Source organism: Notolepis coatsorum (assembly GCF_963971535.1).
Source record: "Notolepis coatsorum genome assembly, chromosome: 3".
In the NCBI taxonomy this organism is placed as follows: Eukaryota; Metazoa; Chordata; class Actinopteri; order Aulopiformes; family Paralepididae; genus Notolepis; species Notolepis coatsorum.
The window spans coordinates 140,635,118-140,659,519 of NC_140167.1; the positions used below are offsets into that span (position 1 = coordinate 140,635,118).

General features: G+C 42.0%; 1 protein-coding gene across 1 annotated transcript; it reads right to left on the bottom strand.

Annotated features, from left to right (window-relative positions):
- Nucleotides 1-3,056: 3,056 nt before the first annotated feature.
- Nucleotides 3,057-22,646, bottom strand: cyp27a1.1 (cytochrome P450, family 27, subfamily A, polypeptide 1.1; the record flags this gene model as incomplete). The annotated part of the gene is made up of 9 exons (XM_084310284.1): nucleotides 3,057-4,743; nucleotides 8,373-8,573; nucleotides 9,008-9,089; nucleotides 9,423-9,589; nucleotides 10,919-11,082; nucleotides 11,582-11,779; nucleotides 13,535-13,734; nucleotides 19,695-19,876; nucleotides 22,428-22,646. 9 exons carry the CDS (start codon nucleotides 22,644-22,646, stop codon nucleotides 4,612-4,614), a joined length of 1,545 nt encoding a protein of 514 aa, XP_084166410.1. The 3' UTR covers nucleotides 3,057-4,611.
- Nucleotides 22,647-24,402: the final 1,756 nt, after the last annotated feature.

The window sequence follows — 24,402 nt, forward strand, 5'->3', positions numbered from 1 at the left end:
CACACACTGTCTAAGCTTGTCGCCCTAGTCAAATCAGGTTTAAACTATATTTGATTGGCAATCTTTCCACTTTGACTGTTTCTACAAGACTAGAACACATGATTTTGATTTGAACACCAGTTTCAGGCAAAATATAGATCTATGGTTACCAAAATACTACTGCAGGCTGAAAAGGGCACTATACCTGTGTGTGTTTTACCGAGCGCGCGTAGCGCACAAGCCTGATTTTTAAGGGCCCTTTTCGGGGGTGGGGGGCCCCCTTTTTATGCTTTTTGAGGGGTTTTGGTGATCAAATATTGAATATTGAACTATAATAATCAGTGCAGGAGCTCACTTATCCTTGAAAGACACTTTTATCACTGACTTAAAAGGCCCATACATCTCCATAAATGTTCAGGGGGGAGGGAATAAGTGCTTACCCTACAGACCCCAAGAAGTGCTGTATATTCTGTATTTAATATAAATGCATTTTTTATTCCAATCCCGATTTGTATTTGAGATTCCCAAATCCCATCGGACTTGACTTCTTCGTGTCCCTCAGTGAGTGTAATACCAGCATACAACTGTATGCGCCACAGCGGTTTCTATCATCATCATCATCATCACCACCCACGCTATGCATAGAATATATAGGTCCGCAGAGAGGCACACTGAGGAGGCCGTGCAAACTGCAATGGAATATGGGGCATCTCTCTCTCTTTACCTAATATTTTGATTCTATCCTGACATTTTCAGTTGAAAGGGCAGTCTATATGCGTAACGAATTATTATTATAATTTTTTTCAAAAAGGGCACTTTTTTTATGAGGCTCAAAAAGGCAGGTGCTCAAGCACCCCTTGGGCTCTATGTGTGCACGTGCCTGGCTGCCCCACCGCGTCGCGGTATGACCACAAGAGCATCATATCTAAGTGCATTAGGCTTATAGCTTCACATGAAGCAATCTCAAATATAATCAGGGATTTCACACTGGCTTAAACTAAGAATACTTTACAAAAAACCTATTGTATAGCGTAGTTTAATCTTGACTTATGAAAGATTGTTTTGACATGCTGATGAGAGTGGAGGAACTTAAGGGGAACTACACCCAATTTAAGAATTCACACGTGCTATTCCTATGGTCCAGAAATATTAGTGACCATGAACAACCCCAAAAACTATAACTTAAATGTGTGATGTCATCAGGTATAAAGTCTGAAGCTGCTCCATAGACAGTGCATTTAGAAAGATGTCATTGGTGACACAGAGCAGCCAGGGGAATGGTCTGGTTATACACAGGGCTAAAGTTGGTTTGGTGGATATTCATATATCTTTAATACCTCTGTCCCTTTGCATGTGGGGAAGTGAAAATATGTATTTTAATACTCAGAGTAGGGTGGACAACAATATGGGAAAAATAAATTGTATTCAAAATGATTTAATTACCATTGAAATTCAATAGCGTTAAATTGAAATGAGTTACAGTTCCAAAACCAATGCTGGTTTAATTCTAAATATCCTCTCTCAAATCAGTGGCAATTACTTTATAAAAGAAAATGTATTTTATATTAAATCGGCAAGTATCGGCAAGACAGGTTTTCTGATATTCTGTCAGCTATAAGAATCCTTGCCACAGATTGTTTAATCATCACAGCAGCCATTAGAAAGAAAATGGAATGTTTTCTAGGGTAACATCAAGGCCTACACCGTATTTGGCACAACCTTTTAAAAAAGATTATATATCTCTGATATCTTGATCTGATATATACATTTTTTTAAAGCCGTGGTGCCAAAATGCGGCGTAGGCCTTGATGTTACCATAGAACACGTTCCATTATATTTCTAATGGCTGCTGTGATGATTAAAGGTCCCCTGTCTTATAAATTGCCTTTTCCAGTGTTTAGCATTGTTTTCTAGCAATGGGGGTTTGTATCAATGGGGTCTGTGTCTCTAATTCTCATTTTGGCGGATTGCTCCAATTCAGTTGAGACAATATCCTCCCCCAGTGAACTAAGCCATTCTGATTTGACTCGCTATCCTACATAGCAAGGAGCTGATCTGCATAACTATGGTTGTAGCGCTCTCAACAACAGAGCGAGTGGAAATACTGACACTTCCTCAAACGGGTTGACGTGCGCGGGTGCCGACAGAGAGAATCAATTTGCTCAACAACGGAGCAGTGGGAATAATGCAGAAGCGGTCTCCCTGTCCCTGACTCTGACACGGAGCACCCCACACACACTCCCGACCGCGCGCACAGAGAAACACACACATGCAGTCGGGAGCACTTGCATATCGTGGCGCGGGAGAGAGCAGAGAACGAGCGAGCGAGAGAGAGGGAGATAGAGAGGGAGAGAGAGAGAGGGACACAGAGCATTTACACACACTCCCGACCGCGCTTGTGGGGAAACACACACACACACGCAGTCGGGAGCACTCGCATATCAGTGTCAACCTGCTGCAAAATATCATTGCACACGCTCCCACGCGCGCGCCCATATTCCGATCCGTGCAATAATATTCACAGGGATATATATTGACATTTGAAACAAATTACCAATGCATTGTCCCGTGGGATTATGCCCCCTGCGGTGAAATTAATTAGTGGGTGACTGTCACTCAAAGAGCTTATGGGCGGAGCCCAGCCCAAAACTGCTTGAAATCTTGAAGTGGAAAAATGCTGCTTTAGAGTAGGCCTACTTGATTAGAAATCCAAAACAATGAATATTATTTTTTTTTTTTTTTTACTTTCAACGACTCACAGGAATCGGGACCTTTAAACAATCCTTGGCAAGGATTCTTACAGCTGACAGAATGTCAGAAAACCTGTCTTGCCGATACTTTCCAGTTTAAAGAAAAAACTATAGAAATATTTTAAGAAAGTACTGATTTGAGAGAGGATATTTAGAATTAAACAAGCATTGGTTTTGGAAGGCCAAGTAATTTCCATTTAATGCTATTGAATTCCAATGGTCATATACGAGTGTTTCATATCTTTCCTTAAAAATTGGAACAACGTTTTTACAGCAAAGAGAGGGACACATTAACAAATGCATCAGTGATTTTATTGATTCCAGGTATGTTTTAGGTATCAATACGTTTCAGCAATGATTACATAAAAAGACATTATAAATGGCAAGAAATGCGTGGTCAAACCATGACGGTGCAGGTCAGGTTTACAACAAGACACAGCAGAGAAAGATGAAATATGTAGCCTGCTAATTTTCAGCAATCTCTCCAGCTACTAAATGTATTGTGTTTACAGCAAGCTCGTCATCAGCACAACATATAGGATATGCAGTTGAGATTAACCTATATCTGTATTTACAGTATATTTGTATTACACACATCAAATGTTGGAGACCCATTCGTTATAACATAACATTCCATATACTACAAAACATCTGGGGACACAATTCTTCGAAAATGGTAATGGGGTGGGGTTTCTTTTTTTTACCATCAGCGTTCTGCCTGCTCCACAGAACACATTGCTGAAGTGGAGTATAGGGCTGTTGGAATGAATGATGAATGGACTGCATTTATGTAGCGCTTTTATCCAAAGCTCTTCACAATTTATTACTCACATTCACTCACAGACGGCAGAGGCAACCATGGAAGGTACCAACCTGCTCATCAGGAGCAGTTAGGGGTTAAGTTTCTCGCTCAAGGACACTTTGACATGGTGCCAAGAGGAGCTGTAATCAAACCGGAAATCTTCAGATTACCTTCAGATTACCAGACTACTAAACCACCATGACATTAGGAAGCTACAGCTATATGTGTGTGTGTGTGTGTGTGTGTGTGTGTGTGTGTGTGTGTGTGTGTGTGTGTGTGTGTGTGTGTGTGTGTGTGTGTGTGTGTGTGTGTGTGTGTGTGTGTGTGTGTGTGTGTGTGTGTGTGTGTGTGTGTGTGTGTGCGCCTCTAGGAATTCTTCTCACATTTACATTTACATGTAGTCATTTAGCCGACGCTTTTATCCAAAGCGACTTACAAATTGTGTAAGTGGTTTCCCAGATTAACACATTCAATATGTCAACTGAGGGTCTGCTGTACAGGCCCGAACATATAAATGGCTGGACCCCTGAAAAAGTCCAGTGAACGTGCCCTCCCCAAACCTGTGTAACTTGCATCATATTAAACAAATGTTTATTGCTGGCCTCCATAGTCCCCCTAAGCAGTAGGGCCCCAGAAACCTTCCCCCTTTTCCCCCTCTTATGGGCAGCCCTGCTGCGGTCTCACTCTATTTTTCATCACCAAGCAATTAATGTCACAATGTGGGGATAAAACTTTGCACATTTGCTCTTCAGATACCCTAAAAACAGCTAAAGGTGGCTTGTAAGTGGCCATTGAAACCAATATGTAACTCTAACAGCAAGGTAATGAGCTAGCTTGCGACTTGTAATAAGAATGCTAACAAGTGATTGTATGCATAATTGAAATGTCAATGTAGAGAACTTTTGCCGACATTATGGCAAATATGCCTGGTAGAGAAAATGTCAAAATACCAACAAAAAAATCCCTTTGATCTGTAATACAATTTTCAAAAATATACTCTATATGTATAAAAAAGAAAAGTAAGAAAAAAGAAAAGTCCATTCATATGTAGCCTACTTCTTGCATTCAAAGAAACAATAATCAAACAGCAGTATAAACATTTCTGTCCAGAAAGTGCAGGTTTACTTCTCTGTCGGCCACTAACACGGTGCGGTTGAGGCATTTCACCTCTCCGATCGTAGGGTCTGGTTTGATTTCAAAGAGCTTGATTATCTGGAGGGAAAGAGAGGCTTTGTGATATTGAAGTTCACATAATTTTATATTAAGATGTGGAAAGAGTACTGACATACAATATAATAGTATAGTAAGTGCTGTTACCGGTAGGTTGTTAGGCTACACGAGTTACATTTTACTTAAGTACGAGTACTTGTCCAGAAAATGTGTCATGTAAAAGTAAAAGAGTAGCACTCCAAAAAAGTCCTTGTGGTCTTTGCAAAATAGTTTGATGGGTCAGACTCATTATAAATCCAAGTTTTGGAGATGGACCTTTTCAATCGTATCACCAAAGTTATTACATCATTTATGAGAGGTAAAATGCAGGACTGTTTTGCTGTAAATAGTAGAACTTGTTGTACAGTACTCACTAATCATACAACCAAAAATAAAACCTACTCAAGTAAAAGTAGCTTAAATGTTATTCTTAAAAATGTACTGAAGTAGAAATGAAAGCACAGGCCTTTAGAAGTACTCACAAAGTTGTGTTGCTTAAAATATCTACTCAATTACAGTAAGTAGGGTGAATGTTCCACCTCTGGTTATATTTTACATTATGCTAACCATACAGTAGCTTAACACTATAGGGACCAGCCACGAGTTAACTCGTGTTTCGATTCCACCCGTTGAGGACCAGAGCCACGAGTTAACTCGTGGCGAGTTGTTATTGTTTTATTCCATATTAATAGCGCTATTAACGTCGCTGATCGACTTGCAGGACCTACCCACATATTTGATTTTCGAAAGAGTCTATACAATATACATTTTAAAGGACCACACCAGTCCTCTTGGCATGTGGGTTCCAAGTCGTTTTCTGCTCATTCACCATAGGCTTTCATTGTATATCAAAATGCGTTTTAAAACTTGCATAAACCCACAAATGTCACCACATCTGACTAAAATAAAATGTCATGCTAACATCTGAGGTGCATTTATTTTCCTGAAAAGTTTTTCCCCTGAAAGGAAGGTTGCTATGACACACTAAAAAAGCGGAAGATAAATTATTTCTCAGATACTATATTATATCAGAATGGCAAAGCTTTTTGGCAAAAATATATTAGCATGAAATTTTTTGTCAAATGTGGTGACTTTCTTCAATTAATGTGGTGTTTAAGACACATTTTCATTATGTTGCAGCTACAGTACCTATAAAGTAATAATTGTATTGAGCATAACATATTGAAAATGTGATAACTGCAGTTAAAGGAAAACTCCAACATTTTGGGAAATTAGCTTATTTAACATCTTCCCTGGAGTTAGACAAGAAGATACATACCTTTTTTGTCTATCTGCATGCATTAGGCTTAGGGAACGCCCGCACCGTGAGCGTAGCTTAGCTTCATCACTGGAAGTGGGTCCGACTTTTACCCTGAAGTTCCCTACTGTCCCCTACAGTCACGAAATACACTCCAAATACAACTCCAAAACGTTACTGTAAACATGTTGTGACCTGTGTATTTACCACGTGGAGAAATAAAAAAAAATGTTAAGCAAATATACTCGGAACTATTTTTTGCCTAACCACTCCTCTCTGGGCGCAGTCATTTCACGCAACGCAGTGCTACTTTCTAACGCTAACGCCAGTGTTTGTTTACATTTTCATTTCATTCAAAGGATCCGAACAGATTGAAGTTTATGGATACCATGACTGTGGTAAGTTTTGTATTTTATTTTTTTATTATTTTTTAAACAAACACATAAACAAACATGACAACACACGATAAGATATACAAGCATTAGTTGACAGTGCACATCCAATGAAATCACATTTTAGTTAATTGTCATATATAGGATATACCCTTAATACCTGTTATCTAAAAACCTACACACATATGCTCCAGCTCGTACCCCCCCCTCCCGGACCCCCCATTGGATAATCCATCCACTTTCCCTCGCTCCTAACCAGACATTACCATTATATGCTAGCTTTTATTTTCTCCACCACTTCTAACCACAATGTCATTTTGGATTCATTGAGACCCAAAATTCTTGCTGTAGATATTTCTTGATAGATCACATCGAGATATGTAATAATCCAGACCTTTCGGCACATTTTTTCCGGTTGGAACCATCGTGATGCTATCAGCTTTTTAGCCACTGTGATACCCGATAAAACCAATCTATTTAGCTGTGGATGTATTGCACACTCAAAAACATCATTCAGCAGTAATACAGAGGGGTGTACAGGTATATTCCAAGTTAAGAGATTTGATAATTGCTGGGTCACCTCTTTCCAGAATATCTTAACTGGTGGGCAGTCCCAGTACATGTGCATAAATGTACTGTGGTAAGTTTTAAGGGGCTAGCGTTACACAATAAATGAGTTATAATAATACCACGAGTGTGGATTCACTCGCCCAAACCCTGTAGCCGTGCATCGCAGTCAGGAAATGGGGCTAACTAGGTCGATAGTCCAGCAACGTTGTGACTGTCCTATTCATCAATCTCACAATATTCGCTAACGTTAGACAGATGGAATACAGCCTTCCATCTAAAAACATAAATTAAAACTTACCACAGTCATGGTATCCATAAACTTCAATCGGTTCGGATCCTTTGAATGAAATGAAAATGTAAACAAACACTGGCTTCACGTTAGAAAGTAGCACTGCGTTGCGTGAAATCACTGCGCCCCGAGAGGAGTGGTTAGGCAAAAAATTGTTCAGAGTATATTTGCTTAGAAAACGTAAATGTCGAATTCAATAATTTTTTATTTCTCCACGTGGTAAATACACAGGTCACAACATGTTTACAGGAACGTTTTGGAGTTGTATTTGGAGTGTATTTCGTGACTGTAGGGAATTTCAGGGTAAAAGTCTGACCCGCTTCCAGTGATGAAGCTAAGCTACGCTAACGGTGCGGGCATTCCCTAAGCCTAATGCATGCAGATAGACAAAAAAGGTATGTATCTTCTTGTCTAACTCCAGGGAAGATGTTAAATAAGCTAATTTCCCAAAATGTTGGAGTTTTCCTTTAACTGCAGTTATCACATTTTCAATATGTTATGCTCAATACAATTATTACTTTATAGGTACTGTAGCTGCAACATAATGGAAATGTGTCTTAAACACCACATTAATTGAAGAAAGTCACCACATTTGACAAAAAATGCCATGCTAATATATTTTTGCCAAAAAGCTTTGCCATTCTGATATAATATAGTATCTGAGAAAAAATGTATCTTCCGCTTTTTTAGTGTGTCATAGCAACCTTCCTTTCAGGGGAAAAACTTTTCAGGAAAATAAATGCACCTCAAATGTTAGCATGACATTTTATTTTAGTCAGATGGGGTGACATTTGTGGGTTTATGCGAGTTTTAAAACACATTTTGATATACAATGAAAGCCTATGGTGAATGAGCAGAAAATGACTTGGAACCCACATGCCAAGAGGACTGGTGTGTTCCTTTAAAATGTATATTGTATAGACTCTATACTGAGGAAAGAGTGCAATATACTGTAGTTTATAGTGGCAAATGAGTAACTATTGTGAAATGTAGTCATCTCTACATTGGATTGCTTGGGCCCACTAATGATCTTTGACACAAAACATGATGTACCTTTGTGTACAACTCCCCAGAATTATCAAAGAGGTGGTTTGCACACAGCACTCTACCATTGGACACTTACCCGCGACAAGGCCAGATACATCTCTAGCTCAGCGATCCGGCGGCCAACGCAGCCTCTAACCCCGAAGCCGAAGGGGATGGAGCCGAAGGGGTTTGGCCTGGTGCGTCCGTCACGCAGCCAGCGCTCCGGTCTGAACGCCTGTGGCTCCGGGAACGTCTTCTCATCCCAGCTGATGGCGTAGTGGCACAGCGTGAAGGGGGTCTGGAGACACAACAACATGGCAAGCAAGACCTGTGAGACCCTTAACTACAACAATAATGGACTGGAATAAATACTGGGTGCTTCTACACGGACATTGCAATGTTTTTTCGGGATACTGAAGTATTTTCCAGGCTATGAATTGGCGCATGTGAACACCACATCCGATTAATAATAGACGGGATAAACTCATATTCAGACCCAATGTGATTGCTGAAATATGCTGAAATATTATGTGGGATCCTGTTTACCTTGCATTACATGGTAATATTCGCAATATTCTGTTAACTCATTGGTAACCATGCTATAAGTCCTTAACCGGTATATTAGCTAGTATCTACAATATTAATGTGCCTGTAAACACAATCATTGTAGTTATTATTCCTGTTTAGTCGTCATGTACAATACTTGTTTGGCTCCGAACAGGACAGACTCACCTTCTTGGGAAAATGAAATCCACCGATAACAACATCTCTTTCCGACATGATCCTAGCATTCAGGGGAACCACAGGGTACATCCTGCAAATTAAATACACAATAGCCTATCATTAGTGGTTCCAGAACTGTCAATAATTTATTTATACTGGCAGCCAATCACACAAACACACACACACACCACTGTCCCTCATCTCATATACTGTATACAGGGTTGCCAGATGTACGATAATGATCGTATTTGTATGATTTGTTTTGTCCTCTGTACAATAACTTTTCCCTCTGTACACCTTTCATTTCTTCTCTTGGTTATGCCATGCTAACAATAATATTCCAAAAAAAACAAAAACAATAATTTCCTAAATAAAATGGGGTCGTGGTATAAAAAAGTTTGAGAACCCCTGATCTAGACATCACCTCAGAGCTTCCTTGACCACAGCCTTTAGATACGGCATACGCTGGACATCCTCAGCAGTGGGGGTCTGGTCGTCTGCTATGCATCTGGATACTTCCTCGTAGAGTTTGTGCTGTGTTTCAGGATACCTGGACAGCAGGTACATGGCCCACATCATGGTATTGGACGTCTTCAGAAAACAACAAATGAATGGTCACAGTGGAACAGTAATATCATGCTTTTCCAATTTAGCCTACTGTACCACTGCACAGACTACAGACCAGTGATGCCACAGATTACTTGTAAAAATAATCTGATTACTGATTACTCCTTTAAAAAGTAATCTAGTGGCGGCTGGGTGGCGCAGCGGACATTGCGCTCGTCACCAACGCAAGAGACACCGGGTTCGATTCCGGCTGTCTGCGTTGCCTCCGGCTTGGGCCAGCCGTCATACTAACTCAATTGGCAGAGTTAGCGGTGGAAGTCGATGGGTGGTAATCTGGATGTTGTGGACAGCGACTCCTACAGGTCGGTTGGGGACGCCTGCACAGCAGAGACAGGAAATGGCGGGGGTAGTGTGAGCCTCCCACACGTTACACCTCGCCAATGAGAGTCCACGCTGGCAGGTGAAAAGATGTGACAGGCTGCCTCCTCATGTATCGGAGGGGACATGTGATGCAAGGCTTCTATCCTCCCTACAACCGGCCAGTGGGGGGCATATGTGAGCAACGTTCAAGACAGGGGAGGGAAGAATTGGCACATTGGAAATGGGATGGGAGGAAAAATAGAAAAAGAGGAGAAAAAGTGGATCAAACAAAAAAAAGTTATCTAGTTATCTACTGATTACTTGATTATCAAAGTAACTTAGTTTGAAAGTAACTAGGTTACGAAGTTGTCGTCGTCCCCCCTGCTGCTGCCACAACATAAGAATGACAACAGTTTTTTTTTCTCTCTCTCTCTACCAAATCCATTCTGAGACAATTCTGAGTGCGTACTCCGCAAGTCGCGCGTAACATGAATCTCTCTCTCACTCTCACTCTCTCACTCTCTCTCAAGTAACCAAATTACACTATAAAACGAACTGGATAGTTGATTTAACTTCATGCTGAAGCCATTCTAAAATCAGCTATAAACGTAAACATGTGTGTGTGGCTGTGTGTGTGTGTGCGCGAGCGCACGTCCCATCTCCGGTCTAGCTGACTGTACCCCTGGCTCTCTTATCATCAGCATTATGAGATAGTAACTAAATATTAACGCACAGCCACTTGGAAAAGTAACTGTAATCAGATTACTGGCTTGTAAAAAGTAAGTAAATTAGATTACTATTTACTGAAAAAGTTATCAGATTAGAGTAACTAGTTACTTAGTAACTAGTTACTGGCATCACTGCTACAGACACAAGGTATTTTCTTTCAAAAGCAGTTACCAGTGGTTACAAGGAGCCATGTTGGAAGAAAGAGAACTACACAAACACTCCATGTGAGGCCTCAGTTGAATAGTTAAATCCCTAGTCACTTACCGTGTCCACTCCGGCTAGTAGCAGCTCAGCGATGCTGCCGTACACATCTTTATGGCTCATCTGACTGCTTGAGAGGAGGTATGTCAGGTATTCCCCTTCCACCTCTTGGCCCTTGTTCACACGCTGCTCAATGGCTGTCATCTTCTTGTCAATCAACTTTCCAGCTATGAAAGGTTGAGCAATAGTACAGTTTAGAGGGGGTTGGTTGTAGAGAACGCACAGATAACACTTTTTCCACTGCTGACACCAATACCAAGCTTCGAGGACCATACAATAGACCACTGCGCTTCTGTGTTACGTTGAGCTCAGAAGTGTTGCGGTGGTCTATAGCGACCCAACCATTACTTTTAGTGAGCCATATAGACTTTGACCATTAGTTTGGGGTCATTGAACAAAAATGACTGAGATAATAAATCCCTTTTCCCCATTAGAGAAATCTCACATCCTTCTATATCTGAAAAAAAAGAAGAGATCAAGTTATTTAGCATCATTCTACAGCAATAACATACCAACATTTAGCTCTATTTGCAGCAATGAAGAAGTAAGTATTGTAATTATTTAGTAGTTTCATTATTCTGATGATTCTCATTACTCTCCTAGTCAAACCCTCCGTAAGTAGCTCTCCTGTAGTATTTATCACCATGGCATCCATGTGAAACTCACAGAATTTGAAAATGCCCTCCCAGCCCGAGGTGTACCGGCCCCAGTAGGGCAGGAGGCTGCGGCTCCACTTGGGCAGCAGGGCCACGGCCATGCTGTTGGTGAACATCAGGGCGATGGAGTCGATGAAGTCCTGCGTGCCTGCAGGGATGTCCTTCTCCAGACAGCCGATCCTCGTCTCAAACAGGATGGAGGAGATTCCTGCCAAGCACACATTGGAGATGGGATCACTATATCACTGTTAAAAGTAGTTTTTAAAGCAGAACAACATTTGGAGAAATTCCATCGTTGCATTATAATGCATTTATAAAGGTAGAGGTGGTGGTTAGAGAGACTGGGGCCCGCTTGAAATATTTGATTAGCTATGTCGTTTAGCGTTTCACAGATTACAGACTGCACTTCACTCGTGAGATCAGTGTTCAGGCAACTGACTGACTGACTGAGTCCTCGTAAAGACCTTTACACACGCACTGAGTTTTAAGGGTTTTGATGAATAAAGTATTTGCACACCTGCGTGTCTTGAGACAGATGCATTATGAGGGGGAGGGGGGGGTACATATTACAGCAAAAGTCGAGTCCTCACTTTCAATACATTTTATTAAGAAAACCATGAAATGCTCCTTGCTATCAACAATGCAGTCACAGAAATGAGGTCAATGAGGTATAGGCACGAACTGAGAGCTGCGAACAATATGCATCTGTCCTCACTGCTCACAGAATAACACACATCATCACCTATAATGTAGTGGAGTGATTTGATTGTATAGCTAAAGCCGCTAAACCTACCAGATTTATTTATTCTATCTGAGAAAAGTTTGTGTTGTATGCTGTGTGTATGTGTGTTTCAGCAGCCATTTACTGGGCACACACGCAGCTAAAGCCCTTCAATGGTTTCCAAAGCATTTCCAAATCCAGGTCCTTGTGGTTCAAAGCCCAATGTTTTCACAACCCCTGGAAGTGTTAATTTGAAATCATGGAATCAGGAAGGTTGTCAAAATGACAAAATGCCCAAGTTGGATTGATTGATTGAACATTTTATTAACAGATTGCAGAATGGGTACAATACAGTATGGCTCAATACACACAATTGTTAAGGGGATGCAGACCAGAGAAAGACTTTCGTCTTGTTTACATCAGGGTCCCCCATTTTCAATTCATCATAACATTTATGACATACACGACATACAGTACTGTTTATTTACAGACAGAGTTTCAAAAAGAGAATATATACATTTGAGGGGGGAGGAAACTGTACATTGGGTTGGGGGGGGGGGGGGGTTGGACATTTACTGGGGCCAGTTTTGAATTGCGGCCTCCCATAGGTTTTGAAGGTGGGTAGGGATTCACATTATTTTACGGCTGTGGGTAGGGCGTTCCACGTTGTTGTGGCATAATTGCTAAACGTGTTTAGTCCCTTGTTTGAGCTGAATCTGGGTTGAACATGATTTGTGGAACTCCCTCTGGTGTTGTGGTCGTGGTATTCACTGACCTTTGGGAAGTATTTCGACATGTACATGGGTACCTTAGTGGTGTAGTGTATCTTGTAGACCAGGCCCATTGCAAGTTGCTGTACTCTGTCGTCTACTCTAAGCCATCCTAGATTGTCAAAATGGGCAGGGGTGAGGTGGGTTCTAGGAGTAAGGTCAAGCAGTAGTCTGACCAGTTTGTTTTGTGATGTTTGTAGTCTTGTTTTTAGGGCCTTTGAGGTGCTTTGGTACCATGAGGTGAAAGCATACTGTAGTCATAGTACCCTTGAATGAGTGTGTATACTATTACAAGTGTGTACTATTACAAGTGTGTACTCACGTGTCATTTGCTGTTTGAGCAGGGAGAAAGCATGCACACTAATTTGTCAAATGAAACAATTTCCCTCTCAAGAAAACCCTGTTAATTCCAATTGTCTTTGGCAAATATGCAACTCGTCCCCCAGAGCACAAAGGCAGCTTCTTCACCTACCCTCCAGGGAGAATCGATACAGCTCATTGGACAAGTTGGTCACCAGGTCTCCTGTAGGGCTGATCTGCCGTAGATAATAGATCCTCTTGATCAGGTCTGTGACCACCTCGTTGACAATGTCTCCGTACTGGACCGAGTCTTTAGGGTGCAGCATGCGCTTGTTCAGCATCACCCTCAGCTTGTGCCACCTCGCACCCTCCCTGGAACAAACAGATGTGTGTGAGGCGGGGCAGGCACAGGATGAAACCATGGGACATAACTTTAAAGATCCCCTCCACTCAAAAACGTGTTTTCTTTCTACAGTTAATTCCTCTTGAAGGCATGCCTTTGACTATACAGATACTGTGAGGGCTGTGGGTGTGTGTGTGTGTGTGTGTGTGTGGGTCTAGCCCCTTTCGTGACTTTCGGTTTGCAAGCCTGGGGCTTTTGTGACCGGAGTCACTTGCTTTTACGCCCCGATTACCCAGTAAGGAAACGACCAAGCGTCATCAAGGGGCTCGCGGTGTGTCAAGAATACATCAGATCTGAATTTCAAAGATACCCAGCGTACAATATGGGTCTAACACAGCTTCACGATGGGGTCTGGAAGCTCGGAGTTGCTAATAAACAGTTTAAAACATTGTTACTCGACGAGTGGTATTTACAGACCGAACGTCCATCTCCGCCGTTGGTGTCACAGCGCATGCGCACCAGGCAGCTAATGCCGCATTCACGTTACGTGGGAAGAAGCGGAAGAACCCGAGGACATCTCGTTGCTACAACTAGGAAGCCTTCACGCTTTGACTCTATATATATCTATGGATGAAACGCCCACATCCATACTAACGCAATCCGTGACGCGAAGTGGGAGATATCGGGTCTATAAAAGAATCCCATATGTCCTAGTAGGAATTACCACTAGGAGGCTGACGTGAATGGTTTTTCCCAGTCGGAAGCTGGTTCTTCCGCTTCTTCCCAGTAACGTGAACGCGGCATTAGCTGCCTGGTGCGCATGCGCTGTGACACCAACGGCGGAGATGGACGTTCGGTTTGTAAATACCACTCGTCGAGTAACAATGTTTTAAACTGTTTATTAGCAACTCCGAGCTTCCAGACCCCATCGTGAAGCTGTGTTAGACCCATATTGTACGCTGGGTATCTTTGAAATTCAGATCTGATGTATTCTTGACACACCGCGAGCCCCTTGATGACGCTTGGTCGTTTCCTTACTGGGTAATCGGGGCGTAAAAGCAAGTGACTCCGGTCACAAAAGCCCCAGGCTTGCAAACCGAAAGTCACGAAAGGGGCTAGTGTGGGTCATGAGCAGATAATAGGGAATCTTAAAGTTATAAGTCAAACGAATAACCACAAAACTGCTTACGCAGACGTTTTAGGAGAAGGGGGAAAATAAACAACACAAAACAACCTTTACAGGTGAAAGCCTCAAAGTGAGTATTTAAGAAAATAAGTAAAGTCCAAAAAAACAGGACGACACTCATTAAAGGGGTATTGTAGAAAGAATAAATAAGCCACAAAGGCAACTCCTAAAACCAGAGTTTATATTGAAAACATAAAACAATAAACCTCCACCAAGGGAGTTTATGTGCAATGGACAGTTCCAAAAGAACAAAAGAAAACACTACCATAAAGGACTCGGCCTCTATAAAGTAAAGTGTAAACTAAGCCAGTAGCTGAAAACAAGATGGCTACAAAAGAAGGCTAAATGCTGAATAGGGCAGCACTACACTTAAATATAATGAGCCTGACCAAACGTATAGCCAGCACAAGGAAAATGAAAAAGCAGTTGACACTGCAATCTCCAAACTTAAATAGACTCCACATGGCCATAGGCACAGCTGTACTGCATCAGGTGCAATCAAGCCCACACACCTGCCGACCCATGAGGCAATTAACCACAGGGAACAGGGATTGCCAGCTATCTCTCACAGAGAGGTGAAATAAAGCAAAAATAGACAGCTGTCCCTCACAGAAAGGTGAAATAAGGCAAAAACCATGACAGATACGGACCAGCTAGCCTAGCCAAAACACCTCTCCCAGAGTTTGAAGCTAGGCTAGTGGTTCATATCTGCTTCCATTCATTTGTGCTAAGCTAGGATAGCTTCCTACTGAATGCACACAGGAAATTGGCATCCGACTTGTCTGGTTATAGCATTTCCCATAATGTTGGCGTGTTACTTTATTTTAATGTGTTTCCTTTCCTCTCCCAACAAGTGCGCGCGCACACACACACACACACACACACACACACACACACACACACACACACACACACACACACACACACACACACACACACACACACACACACACACACACACACACACACACACACACACACACACATACACACACACACACACACACACACACACACACACACACATTTCCCCTGAGAGGTCATAGCACAGTGGCAGCCAGTAGCAACAGTCTTATAGAAGGTACTGAAGGGTTTCATGCTCGAGGATAGTCTGTGTGTATCCATAGTTCTGAACTTATAACTTTTCAGTCACATGACCAGCCCTGTTTGTTGTGTTATATATTATATTCCACTCACATGACAGGACTTTGCCCTTGAAAGACAAGGGTTTTACATTACAACTCAAGCAGCATTTGGATTACAGTGAGCACAGAAAACTGGAGACGAAGTGTGGCTGTGCTCTGGGTGTAGTCCGGGAGACTGCATGTATAGGTTTTTTCAGTGGGATTGTGTTGCTAGGGAACTATTTGGGCACAAGTTTATTTCCTGTGAGCTATTGATATTAGCAAACACTTGCAGCAAGGAAAGTATAAAAGAAGGAAGGGCCATCGCGTCACCGTGTAGCGAGTGAAGTGTGGAAACTTTCAGTTCGACCGGCTTTGAGTTGAATGGGATCACCATCTCCTCATTAAAACAGGTTATTACCTCAGATGTCAGACTCATCTGCAATTTGTTGCATTGTTAACCTTTATATAATACTTTATAATATAATACTTTATATATAATAAATATAATATTATAATAACCTTTGATATATTGGTTGATATATTTCCTCAGATAGCTGGATTTTAATACAGGCTTCAATAGAACTGGCACCAAGCAGAGCATAAAATGCTGGTACGTGATGACCCTTCCTTCTTTTATAGTTTCCTTGACTTGCAGCAGGAAATACATTTGGGCCCATTTAGAATGTTAATGGTCTATATACTGCACTGCAGAGTGTTGGTGTCATCCTGTGTAGTAGGTTATACTATGATCCCACCGTTCTATGTAAGGCAATGCAAGCTGAACATGTAAGGCCTTTCCTGTCATGGTAATGGCTTGTATATAATTGTATCATGTTGATGTGGAAATTAGCCTAGTTTCATATGTGGACAGTGCACCAGACTCATGAGTTCATTATAACTGCCACTAAAATGCCTTCAGTACCATACTGCCATGGTAACACATCCTATTTCTGAGTCTCGTGCACCAAACCAACTGTAAAGGTTCACCGTTCCCTGGCCAGACTGCATCTATGCCTTCTACAGCGCTGTTCGGTTTCCGGGTTCCTCTGATTGGCCGCTGAAGCACGCCCCCCGAGTGACGCACGAACAGCCAGCCTTCACCGAGCTATAGTTCTAACCAACTCGATGGAGATCAACCCAGAGGTTGGAAAATCACTTAGATTTCGTAAATATTTACCCGTTTCTCATACGGTTAACGATTCAGAAACAATCATTGCTCATCTCTGTGTGTTTATGTTGTTGCAGATGCTCAACAAGGTGGGTTTGATATTCAGTCATGGCGGCGAAAGTGTCTTTATTATTTTGATTAGTTAACGTTATCATCAGCAGGTAAGTTATGAAGTCATTGTTTATCATAAAACCAACAGCATGACTGGCTCGTCTATTCTGTGCTAGATCAAGACACTATTTCAATAATGGATGACGGTGCGGAATTATCTTTTTAAAGCAGAGTAGGAGTAGAAAACAATTCATGAAAGTAGAAGATATAGGTGTGCAACCTCGCTAGCTGACGTTATATCTACAGAGTACTAACTGTTCTCGGTGGCGTGTATGCTTTCACCGTCATCCATTATTGAAATAGTGTCTTGATCTAGCACAGAATAGACGAGCCAGTCATGCTGTTGGTTTTATGATAAACACTTTCGCCGCCATGACTGAATATCAAACCCACCTTGTTGAGCATCTGCAACGACATAAACACACGGAGATGAGCAATGATTGTTTCTGAATCGTTAACCGTATGAGAAACGGGTAAATATTTACGAAATCAAAGTGATTTTCCAACCTCAGGGTTGATCTCCATCGAGTTGGTGAAGGATGGCTGTTCGCGCATCACTCTGGGGGCGTGCTTCAGCGGCCAATCAGAGGAACCCGGAAACCGAACAGCGTTGTAGAAGGCATAGACGCGGCCAGACTCCCCCTGCTGCTCCCCCCTCCCCTCCTGTCCGCCTGTTCCTTAATGATAAGCAAGCAGTGCAAGAATGCGGAAGCATTCTACCGTAGTGGCGTGCGGTAATGCGCCTTTCATTTTCCGCCGCCCAGCGCCCAGGTGCGTGCACCGGCGGCGGCGTGCTCGCTCAGGTGCGTGCGTGCGCCGGCGTGCTCGCGCGAGGTGCCCGCGCATGCGCATGAGATCCCGCCTTGGTTCGACACGAGCGGAGCTCAATATATATAAGTCACCGCCCCTTATTCAGTATCGAGAAATAGCTCAATTGGCAACACTGCATGGCTGTGGATCCTACAGCTCGTTTGCTGGCGAGTTCGAATCCCATAAAATATATTTTTTTTAACGTGATTTTTTTTTTAACGTGTATTCTTTCGCCGGTTAAGGTTAGGCATGGTTATGGTTAAGGTTAAGGTTAGGCATTGTTTCGGAGTTGGTTAAGGTTAGAACGGTTAAGTTTAGGCGCTGTTAAGGAGCTGGTTAAGGTTAGAGTTTGTCAAAGAGAATGGCAATATTCTTTCTATGGTTAAGGTTAGGCATGGTTAAGGTTAAGGTTAAGGTTAGGCATTGTTTCGGAGTTGGTTAAGGTTAGAACGGTTAAGTTTAGGCGCTGTTAAGGAGCTGGTTAAGGTTAGAGTTTGTCAAAGAGAATGGCAATAGACAGCCTATTTCCGCGCGACAGCTCCCAAAGCGGGCCTGAAAAGAAAGGCGCTTTACCGTAGTGGCGTGCGGTGACGAATGCTTCCGCATTTTTGCACTGCTTGCTTATCATTAAGGTAGACGCCTCCTGTCCATCCAAGGACTCATGAACAGCCCCCACCTTTGCACAGACTTTTCCTAGCTCCTCACTCATCCCCATCTTTGCCACCTACTGGACAAATGCTGTCATTGCTCCTCCTCCATTTGTTTATTGTCAAAGTGTCAGTGTTTTTGTGTTTACTCCCCATTTTGCTGTCGCTCCCTGAATATTTGTTACCCTCTGTGCTCCTGTGGTTTTGTTAAGTGTTATTCTGTCTTTTAGTGGTTTCCCCAGTGTGTTTTGTATTTATTTGTTGTCTTTAGTCTTTGCCCCAGTGTGTTCAGTCTGTTTCCTTCCCAGGTGCGTCTCATCCCCAATCACCCTCTTGTGTCAATTAGTCTGTGTATATCTGTCTTGTCTGCCAGCTTCCCTGTGTCGGTTCATTGTTTGTGTTCCTGGTCTGTCTGCTGTTGATGTCTACTATTCCTGGCTGCTGCTTCCTCGTCCATGTTCTCTGTGCTGTACCTTGTTCTCCTGTGAGCCTACTCCCTTTGTCAGTAAGTGTTAGTGTTTTTTGTTTGTTTCCACCATCTTTGTTTTCGTGTAAAGTTTGTGTTTATTTGTAGTCGGCTTGTTCCCTTTTTCCTTGCCTGCTTTGCAGTGTTTTTTTTGTTGTGCCTTTTGTACATGCTCTACGAGTTATTCTTTGTTTTGTTGCTGCTGCCCTTTTTAAGTAAAGTAATTTTGATACACTTCACCCCTGGCTCCACGTCTCGTCTGCCTATTCTCTCCGCGTCCTGTTCAGCAATTGGGTCCTTGACAACACTATCCCTAACACCAACATTGATTTCATTACATTTACATTTAGTCATTTAGCTGATGCTTTTATCCAAAGCTACGTATATATTTATGCTCTGTACTTGCCATTTATTCTCTACTGTACCCTTGGCTATGCTACTGACGTTCATGAGACATTCATGAGTGGGTCTTACTCTGTGAAGGGTCCATAGCCGAGCCCCCTCATGTCACGGTACTCAGTCCACAGAGACATGTCGCCTCGGCATGGGAATTTATCGTCCTTCCTCATCACCTCCTCCAGCAGCTCCGCACTGTTCAGGTTGACCGACTGAAACCCGCTTCTGTACAGAGGCCCATACAGCTGCTTCTCGTATATCTGGTGGAGGTCAAAGAGTGAGAGAGAGAAAGTGGGAAAAGACACAGGTCTACCTTTGGACAATCTTGGGATCTTCAATTACTTCAAATCCCATCTTGTACCAATAATTAATAATTCTGACCGAATAAATCATTCAAAAAAAAAAAAAAAAACATTTACCATGAAGTCAAGTTTCTTTCCTCTACACGCTAATGATAAACAACACCGGGAGAACACAATGGTGTTCACAATACAACACTGGGATTTAATCTACAGGGTAAACAAAACCAATATGACCTGCAGTCTCGCAATCATTTATTGTGGATTTTAAAATTATTTAGAGGGAGTAAGCGTTCTCTCTTACTGTGTGTACTGTTTACTAAGGTGAAAGCCAGCTGGGATTTGGTATTGCAATCTGGAGGTTGCCATGGACACCAGGGTTAAGGTTATATAACCATAGACATACAACACCTCCCCCTGTCCTTTCCATTATGCATTGTCTCAGTGCCTTACGGTGCACCTTTAGGCACTCACTGAATATCCAATGAATCATCAGATGTGTTTCAGCTCCAGGTGTAGCAGACAGTACAGGAACTTTTAGAGGTACTGGCGCAACAGGAACAAGCTAAGCACAGATGCAAGTGCAGATAAACGGCGTCATCGAATGCCATTTGAAATAGCAACTAGAAAGGTGTGCTCAGTAGAGCGCAAGTCTCAGGCGGTAGCCTATGCCTGCCTGCCTGCAGTGCAGGCCCTGTTTGGAGGCACCACTGCATGCCAAAGACATTTATTTGTATTCATTTTTGTACAAGTCCAAGTCTCTTTTTGGAATAATATGGTTTTAATCTACTATGCATCAAGCTAGAAATAACCACTCTGCAACATGGTTATTTCTAGAGAATGCACTTTGTTTTGAATGTTGCATTATCTCAGATTTATCTGTTGAATAAAATTATTGTATGTTTTATTTACATCAAAGTATCAATAAGGTCACTTAAAAATATCGTACTGCACTGCAATATAGGACATGTAGCCTACCAAACCACTTGCTTTAATATGAAGGCCACTACATATGATTTGCCTTCTTCAATATGACATGGACACCCCATACAATATGAGTATTCCCAAATCATCAATGAACACAATCTTTACAAAGTAAAGAATTGTTGGCAATAATACTGGGGCAGCACACTGTTGAATGTCGTTGGGGACAGGTAGAGGGAGACGGCAGTGCATCAACAGGACTGTTTTAACCACCCATATTGCAGATGTTGAAGCGGTATAGCTTTGTTCTTCTTAAACTAAATAGGCTTTCAATACGCCGTTAATAGAAAGTGAAAACATTCATGCAGGCTGAGAAAGTGATTTAGGCTGTTTTCCAACACGACCACCAGTGGCATATTGTGCAATTACTGGACTTAAGTTAGAAGAACAACCAGACCTTCAATTAAAAAGATAATTGCCTAATTCTCTCAATTTCTACATTTTCCCAGCTCATTAATATCTATAACAGACACATGTCTATGTACAGTGAAGGAGATCAGTTGACCGGCTCTCCTGCATAAGCACACGCACATGGCCAGGGCCAGCGCACACACGTTTGGAAACTTTGGATGACAGCTCATTTTGGTCAATGCAGGCAAGATGCACAGAATATAGAGAGCTGTGTAGTATTACCCTCTGGTGTGCAAAAGGTGTAACTTCATAATTAATGTAATATTTTAATGGACAAATTCAAATAAAATACTTGTATGTTATTTGAAAAATATTAGAGGATTCAGGTCCTTGACCTGCTGTCGGCCTGTGTGACGTTCCATCCAAATCAGCACTGTAGTAGTTTGTGAGATTAGCTGCGGATACACACATACGCGTGCAAACACACAGATACACACACATGACCAAACGCATAATCTCCCTCCAGGGGTACCGCCTTCCGGAGATACTGTAAAAATATCCGCAAGCGGCGATTCTGGGGTTCAAGCCATACCACTGAGAACACACTGAATAAGTAATGAGTTAATAATTTCATAATATGAAATTATCTATTAATTTATGCAAACTGCATGCAGAGTGACAGAAGAAGCTAAATTCCACAAGGAAGGAAATGCACTTAACTTTAAATTTAAGTTAAAGTTTCAAAATAAAAGCCCCAGAAAAATACTATACTGTAAGCCCATATGGAAATTATTTGTGGCAGCCCCTATTGGCCAATTTTAAGATAATGTTACAGACATAGTACAACATATCTACAATTTTCTGCCGATTGGACAAACACATAAATGTATTGCACAATTTGCACCTGGTCCATGCACTTTAACCTGGCACACGTTCAAAAACATTTTGGGGAGATCTTTCAACAGTTTAATAAAAAATATCCACCAAGCACGGTGAATACTCGATGAATTGAAAATGGAGGACCCTTATGTAAACAAGACGAAAGTCTTTTTCCTTCATCCTTTTAGCAGTTGTTTGTATTGAGCTGTACTGTATTGTACCCATTCTGCAATCTGTTAATAAAGTTTTCAATCAATCAATCAATCAATAAATCAATCAATGTTTGGACAAGCAGTACCTGTAGCTCATGCAGACGGTTGTAATATCCCTGAAACACCATTCTGTAAATCATCTCCAAGAGGGTGACCCGCGGGAGGTCATCCACTGTGGGAAGGGCCACAGAGGGGGAAGGGGTGCCCCCCGCCCCCCTGGAGAGGAGCAGAGCAGAAGCAGCAGGGGACGGCAGCAGCCAGCGGCCACTCCACTGCACCGCTCTCTGGGCCAGCAATGTGGCCATGGTGGGGCCAGCAGGAGGAATGGTAGAACACTAACACCAGGCTCCTGTTACACCCCTGAGCCTGGCTGGATGGGGAGGGGCCACGGTGTGAAGAAAGTTAACTGTTTGAGCCCATCACAAGACTGAGCTCTTTTAACAATACAACGTGTTGAACAGGGTCGGTATGTGGGCCAATAGATTACATAACAGGGGATCACTGTAATCCAATTACAAAAAAATGCGTATTGAGATTACAATGCTATATTTGTTTATCGTTTATTATTTGTTTATTATTATTTGTCAATACTTTACGATGAAATGCTTGTCTCTTAGAGTGTGCTTCATACAGTAAAAAAGTAGTAGGTAAAAAGTAAGTAAAGGAATGTTCAATATACACAGTACAGAGTCAAATGGGTAAAAGTGAGGTACAATGCAGAAATGAGGTACAAAACTTAGGGTAAGGTGCAAATGAGGTATGAATGTAGTGCAAATCTCTTTAATAATAGATAAATATAATTTGTGTTAAAGTGAGTAAAGTGGGTGTTAAGGTGAGTGTTTGTTTAAAGCGAGTGTGTACATGTGGATGTGTGCCGTGAGTGTAGATGATGGGTTGTTACATAGTGTCATTGGGTCTCATTCCTGAATATTTTCCAAAGAGTTCTCTTGGAAGACTTATCTTGGAACCGACTGAGACAGAATCTACGACAAGTTCACTCTGAGTCCCCAACGCGTGGGGAAGATGTCTTAAGTGGCTCAAACTATCACAGCTGAGACAGCTTCTGAAACATGAACGCGCGTTCCCTTCTAGGTCATTTGCATACAAAACAACGCCTCCAGAGCTCCTTATAAGGCAACTAATGATGCAGCCGTGTGAAAATGGTGGCGGAAGCGAATTGCGACCGATCAAAATGAGATTAGATTAATGTATTGTCATCATATAGTACAACTCGTGGTGCACCTGCCGCAGCGCGCGTGCACACACACACACACACACACACACACACGCGCGTGCGCTCGCAGTACTGTATAGCCTACGCGCGTAATGAATGAACGCAGTATAGGCTTATATTATTCTAATTACTTGTTTTATTAGGAGAGCAGCAAAGATGCATGCGCTGCCCGCCCCGTAGTACAGTCCACCATGCAGTCCGCTTATGGTACGCCCAACTCTGGCGGCCTTAATATGTGTACTGTACTTACTGTACGTAAGGCAGAGCATATATATCTACTAAATCCTAATTAAACAAGTAATTAGAATAATATAAGCCTACTGTTCATTCATTAGCCACGTAGGCTATACTGTGTGCATGTGTGTGGTGCACACAACAAGACTTATGGAATATTAATGCATTCTATTTCCACGCGATTATCTTTAGTTCTTATTTATTTATCCACTGTCATTTCAGTGTTGGTGTATAGTGTAGGCTACATAGTGTATTTCAATACCAGTTTAATTGATTAATGATATATTCGAAGGAATGCAGGTTTATAGCTAGATCAAACAAAGGTCTGTCCCATTGTATACCAATCAATGGGATATATTGCATGTTGACCTGCATTCTTTCAAATGTATAATTAATCATTAAAACAGATATGTAACAAATACAAATTCCACAGTAGGCATTCAATAATTATTATTTTCAATAATTTCACAATAATTTCATAATTGTAGGGCGGCTAGGTGGTGTAGTGGGCAAGGCGCTCGCCACCAATGCAGGAGACGCTGGGTTCGAGCCCAGCTCTCCGCATTGCTATCAGCTTGGCTGGTCGTTCATAC